We start from the raw sequence: 6494 nt of genomic DNA on the forward strand, positions 1-6494 counted from the left end.
CCTGTATAAAGGAACTCTGAAACTTCCTAGATTTCTTTTTAATCACAATTATGTTTGGCTGCAGTGCGTGGTGGGCTTGAACCCACCACTCCAAATACAAACGGCCGGCACAAGTAGTGAGCCTGGGTGCAGGTGCCAGGTTGCAGGGACTCGTTCGCTGCTGGAGACAGAGCTCTGGAGACTCTGTGGAGAATCTCTGCTCCTGTCCCTCTTGTGCTGGGCACTAGGCCTATGGAAACTGCTTCTTTGCCTGGGGAGCCAGCAAGGCTACACCCACACTTGGGAAGAGATCATGTTTCTCCACTGCCCTTACCAAGGCCGTGGGTGGGGAAGAACGACCAGCCCAGATGAGTGTGCACAAATCAGGGACGTATTCAGCTGGAGAAGTGAAAGATCTGCAGAGACCACGTGTCCTGCAGTGCTGGCACATGACCCAGCAGGTAGGCCTCACCACCTCCACCCAACTCCATCCCCAGCCTGACCAAGTGCATGCTGGCCAGAGAGGAACCTCCCTGGTGAGGCCCAAAACCTGAGGCGACCATGAACCCAAAGCACTAGTGGCCAACCAAGCAGACACTGCGGCAGCCATATCAAACTGGCAACCCCAGCAGGATCATAGCCAGACAGTAGTGTCAAACCAGTGGACCACAAAGTCCCCTGCCACAATGACTAAACATCAAAGTAAAGACACCAGAAATATGAAAAATCAAGAAAGTACACCACCAAAGGGTAATAACTCTCAAGCTCTAGATCCTAAGGAACAAGAAGCCCTTGAAATGTCTGACAAGGAATTTTGAGTGATAATTCTAAGGAAACTATATGAGATACAAGAAAGCTCAGCTAGACAACATGATGAAATGAAAAAAAGTGTACGGGACCTGAAAGAAGAAATGATTTATACATCTGAAATATAAGGAATCATTCGAGTCTACTGTAAACAGTTATATGCCAATAAATTTGAAAATCTGGAGGAAATGGAGAAACTTATGGATGCACACAAGCTCCCAAAACTGAGCCAAGAAGATGTAGAAAATCTGAACAGACCAATAACAATAAAAGAAATTGAAGATGTTATCAGAAGGCTCCCAACAAAGAAAAGCCCAGGACCAGATGGATTCACAACAGAATTTTACCAAAATCCAAAGAGGAATTGACACCAATTCTCTACAAACGATTCCACAAGATTGAAACAGAGGCAATTCTCCCAAACTCATTCTATGAAGTAAACATTACCCTGATACTAAAACTATACAACACGATCAAGTGGAATTCATCCCACGGATGCAAGGTTGGTTCAACATACACAAATCAATAAATGTGATACACCATATCAATAAAATCAAAGACAAAGACGATATGATCATCTCTATAGATGCTGAAAAAGCATTTGATAAAATTCAACACTCATTCATGACAAAGACTCTGTGTAAGTTAGGTATAGGTGGAAAGTATCTCAACATAATTAAGGCCATATATGATAAACCCACTGCCAATATCATCCTGAATGGGGACAGGAACAGGAACTAGACAAGGATGCCCACTCTCACCCCTCCTATTCAACATAATGTTGGAAGTACTAGCCAGAGCAATCAGAGAAGAGAATGAAATAAAGGGCATCCAGATTGGAAAAGATGCAGTCAAACTGTCCCTCTTTGCAGATGACAAGATCTTATACATTGAACAGCCTAAAACCTATACATAAAAAACTCTTGGAGTTGATAGATGGTTTCAGCAAAGTAGCAGGATAGAAAAGCAACACACAAAAATCAGTAGCTTTTCTACTCTCCAAGAGTGAACATGCAGAAACAGAAATCTGGAAAGTTTGCCAATTTACAATAGCCACTAAAAAAAAAAAAAAAAAAAAGGAAAAGGAAATAGCTAGCAGTAGAGTTAACCAAGGACGTGAAAAATCTCTACAATGAAAACTACAAACCACTGCTGAGAGAAATTACAGAGGACACAAGAAGATGGAAAGATATCCCGTGGTTTGGATTGTTAGAATCAACATTGTGAAAATGTCCCTACTGTACAAAGTGATCTACAAATTCAATGCAATCCCCATCAAAATTCTAAAGACATTTTCCTTAGAAATGGAAAAAAAAATATCCAGACATTTATATGGAATAACAAAAGACCACGCATAGCAAAGCAATTCTGAGCAAAATATAAAGCTGGAGGCTTAACCCTAAATGACTTTAAACTATACTACAAAGGTATAATAATCAAAACAGCATGGGACTGGCTTAAAAGGGGAAACACTGAACAATGGAATAGAATAGAGAATCCAGAATTCAACCCACACACCTACAGCCATTTGAACTTTGACAAAGGCACCAGGCCTATACACTGGGGAAGAGACTTCCCCTTCAGGAAGTGGTGCTGGGATAACTGGATGTCAATATGCAGGAGAATGAAACTAGACCCATGCCTTTCACCATACACTAAAGTCAACTGAAAATGGATTAAAGAATTAAATATACACATCATGAAACAATAAAAGTTCTCAAAAAAAACATTGGAGAAACACATCAGGAAGTAGGACTGGACACAGACTTCATGAATATGACCCCCAAAGCATGGGCAAACAAAGGAAAAATAAACAAATGAGATTATATCAAACTGAAAAGCTTCTTCACAGCAAAAGAAACAATTAACAGAGTTAAAAGACCACCAACAGAGTGGGAGAATATATTTGCAAAATATACATCTGACAAAGGATTAATATCCAGAATATACAAGGAACTGAAATAACTTTACAACAAAAAAAACAAAGAACCCAATTTAAAAAATGGGGAAAAGAACTAAATAGGCATTTCTAAAAGGAAGATATATGAATGGACAACACACACATAAAAAAATGCTCAACATCACTCAGCATTCAGGAAATGTAAATCAAAACCACACTGAGATACTATCTCAACCCAGGCAGGAAGGCTAATATCCAAAGACAGTGAATGATAAATGCTGACGAGGTTGTGGAGATAAAGGAACTCTCTTCCATTGTTGGTGGGGCTGTAAAATGGTTCAGCCTCTATGCAAAATGGTATGAAGGTTCCTCAAAAAATTGCAGATAGATCTGCCATATGACCCAGCTATCCCACTGCTGGGAATATACCCAGAGGAATGGAAATCATCAAGTCGAAGGTATACCTGTTCCCCAGTGTTCACTGCAGCACTCGTTATAATAGCCAAGAGTTGGAACCAGCTCAAATGTCCATCATCAGATGAGTGGATATGGAAAATGTGGTATATCTACACAATGGAATACTACTCAGCTATAAAAAGGAATGAAATACTTCCATTTGCAACGACATGGATGGACCTAGAGAGAATTATGTTAAGTCAAACAAGTCAGGCACAGAAAGAGAAATATCACATGTTCTCATTTATTTTGGGAAGCTAAAAATAAATAAATAAATACACACACACCCGAGAGGGAGGGAAGAAGACTCAACAATTACAATTACTTGAAGTTGAATATGACAAGCGAACAGAAAGAATATTGTTGGGAGGGAGAGAGGAGAGGAAGGAGGGAGGAAGGTTTTGGTAATGGGCCACAATAATCAACCACATTGTATATCCACAAAATAAAATAAAATTTAGAAAAATAAATTAATCACAATTATTGTTAATCTTTACATTCATACTCTAATTATTTCTCTGCAGGTAGTGCTGGCATTGGTTTGAAGATGTAAGAGAGAATGAAAGACAATGGTTTCCAGTGACATAATTTTTCAAATCCTTTTTATATCTCAAATGTCTATTGGTTTCATGGGGAATTCATTGTTTTTTATATCATGTACGTACACTTTCTTAATTCATCCCCACAAGAAGAAACCTGTAGATGTGATTCGTGCCCACTTAACTCTGGCTAATGCTGTGACACTTGTACTGAGAGGGTTTCCAAATATAATGTTATCCTTTGGAATTAAGCATGGGATAGATGACATTGGGTGTAAAGCAGTGCTCTACATTCAGAGAGTTACCCGAAGTATTTCTGTGAATGCAACTTCTCTCCAGAGTATGTTTCAGGCAGTGACTATTTCTCCAAGTAATTACAAGAGGGCCTGGCTCAAAAATAAAGTCTCTGTATACATTCTACCCTCTCTGCTTTTCTTCTGGATCATCAATATGATCATCTATGTTGAGGTCATCTTAACAGTTGTGGCTAATATCAACTCCTCTGATGTCAGACATGGGTATTACAGTCCTTATTGTAAAAGCATAGCATCTGAGAACTATCGAGCAGCACCATTTCTAAGTGCGGTATTAATTCAAGATTTGCTCTTTCTCTCACTAATGACATTCAGTAGTGTCTTCATGGTGAATATCCTTTACAGACACCACAAAACAGTCCAGCATGTTCACACTAAAAGTCAGTCTTCAAGATACTTTCCTGAAGACAGAGCTACTCACACCATTCTCATCCTGGTTGGCTGCTTTGTTTTCTTCTATTTGATCAACACCTTTCTTACTCCTTACTTAAGTTTTGCAAGTGAGAAAAATTGGGACCTGGATAAATTTGGTGACTTTATTTCATCATGTTACCCAACGATATGTCCTTTCTTGCTGATTAGAAATGAAAACATAATTTCCAGGCTGACTTTTATCAGAACAAGTATCAGAATTTTCCATTTTAGAGGGACATTAAATGACCTTTTTAATAAAGATGGTATTGAAAGCAAAGAGGGAGGCTCCTGCCCATCCCAAATCCAAAACCAAAGCCATAGAAAAGGCTTTGCAGGTGAAGAAGGCAGTGTTGGAAACCATCTACAAGTATAGACAAAAGAAGAGTCATATATCACCCAACTTCCGGATGCCTAAGACCCTGCAGCCCTGACGCAGCCCACATTTCCTTATAACAGCAACCAAAGGAGAAACAAGTTTGACCACAATGCCATCATCATGTTCCCCCTGACCACGAGTCAGCCATGAAGGAAGACATCAACATACTTTTGCACGTCATGACTGTTTGGGTCAGCAAGCAGATCTGGAGCAGATCTTCTGTGAGGAAGCTCTATGACACTGATGTGACCACTGTCAGCACCATGATCAGGCCTGATGGAGAGAAGAAGGTATATTGACTGGCTCCTAACCATGAAGTCTTGGATGTTGGTAAGAAAATTGAGATAATCTAAACTTTTTCCAGCTGGTTAATTCTAAATATGCATGTTTTCCCTGAAAGAAAAAAAAAAGAGAAGAAGGAAAGAAAGGAAAGAAAGTTAGAGGCAGTTCCCATGGTGGGTGACTAGAGAGGTTTGTTCCTAGTCCCCTCCCAATAAAAACAGACCAAAACAACACACAATCAATTTTGACTAGAACCTGTGGAACAGGTTGCAGAGCACCAGGGGACTGAGGAGGTCTTTGTGAAGTTGGAAGGGAATGTCACTGTAGAGAGCAGAGCAGGGCATCCAGCCTGAGCCCCAATCCAAGGGGCAGCCCAGAACCAGGTGGAGATAATGTGGGCTGGAAAAGAACCCATCTGTTTCCACCACCACCACAAACACCAGCAATCCCTGCCTCAAGGGAGTCCCTCCATACTTTTTAGGAACGAGGCCACATTGGACAGTAGCTGGAAGTTAGTGTATTAGAAGCCCAAGGAGATCAAAACCCCTACAACCTGGAGCAACTGAGACATAGGACTGTCTGGTAGCTGAAGCCCTGGTGGGAATGTGCCCTGCCTTGGAGCCAGTGGATCTGATTACCCTTTTCTAGTGGCCCTGCATTCAGTCGACTGTACTGACATGGGCACTTGTGGGACCAAGACACAGGCTGTCTGGAGCTCTGGACAGACAGAAAGGCCAAGACTCCAGCATCTGAACTCACTCAGCACCCCTCCTCCCCAGGAGAGAATGTAGATTTGTTGAGCAGAAAATTCACTAAAGTGCAATAATTACCCACATTCACTGTCTTCCTTACATTGCCTGTGGGGACTGAACCTACAAGTACTTGCATGGCCTACAGCTAGCCTGGTGGTAGCCCTGATTCTCCCACAAACCCTCCACATACTTGCATGGGCCCCAGCCACTAAAGTGCAACAATTACCGACATTCACTGTCTTCCTTACATTGCCTGTGAGGACTGAACTCACAAGTACTTGCATGGCCTACAGCTAGCCTGGTCACAGCCCTGATTTTCCCACAAACCCTCCACATACTTGCATGGGCCCCAGCAGGTTCACAATCCCAACTACCTGGAGCATAGATCCCTGTGCCAGACCCACTAAGGCTGCCTCCCTCTGTGGAGGCCTTCCTGCACTCAACCATGTTCACTTGGACACTGGTCGGACCAAATCACAGGCTGCCTAGAGCCTAGGACAGACAGAATGACTGAGACCACAGCTCTGAACTCATGCAGTACCCCTTCCCCAAGGCAGGCCTGCATAGTGCTGCTTCGCTCAGTTGAAACTATGTAGGCTTGCACCAGGCTCAGCAGCTGATTGGATAGGAGATTTTCCTTCTTATAGCATGACTTCAGAGAGCAGAGAGCTGCTG

At 41.8% G+C, this 6494-nt stretch overlaps 1 protein-coding gene across 1 annotated transcript; it reads left to right on the forward strand.

The window, feature by feature from the left end:
* Nucleotides 1–3711: 3711 nt before the first annotated feature.
* On the forward strand, nucleotides 3712–4782 carry LOC103609399 (vomeronasal type-1 receptor 3-like). Its single transcript, XM_008593726.1, has one exon. The coding sequence runs from the start codon at nucleotides 3712–3714 to the stop codon at nucleotides 4780–4782; it is 1071 nt and encodes a 356-aa protein (XP_008591948.1).
* Nucleotides 4783–6494: the final 1712 nt, after the last annotated feature.

This window comes from Galeopterus variegatus, unplaced genomic scaffold (genome assembly GCF_000696425.1).
Source record: "Galeopterus variegatus unplaced genomic scaffold, G_variegatus-3.0.2 Scaffold9577, whole genome shotgun sequence".
NCBI classification, from domain to species: Eukaryota; Metazoa; Chordata; class Mammalia; order Dermoptera; family Cynocephalidae; genus Galeopterus; species Galeopterus variegatus.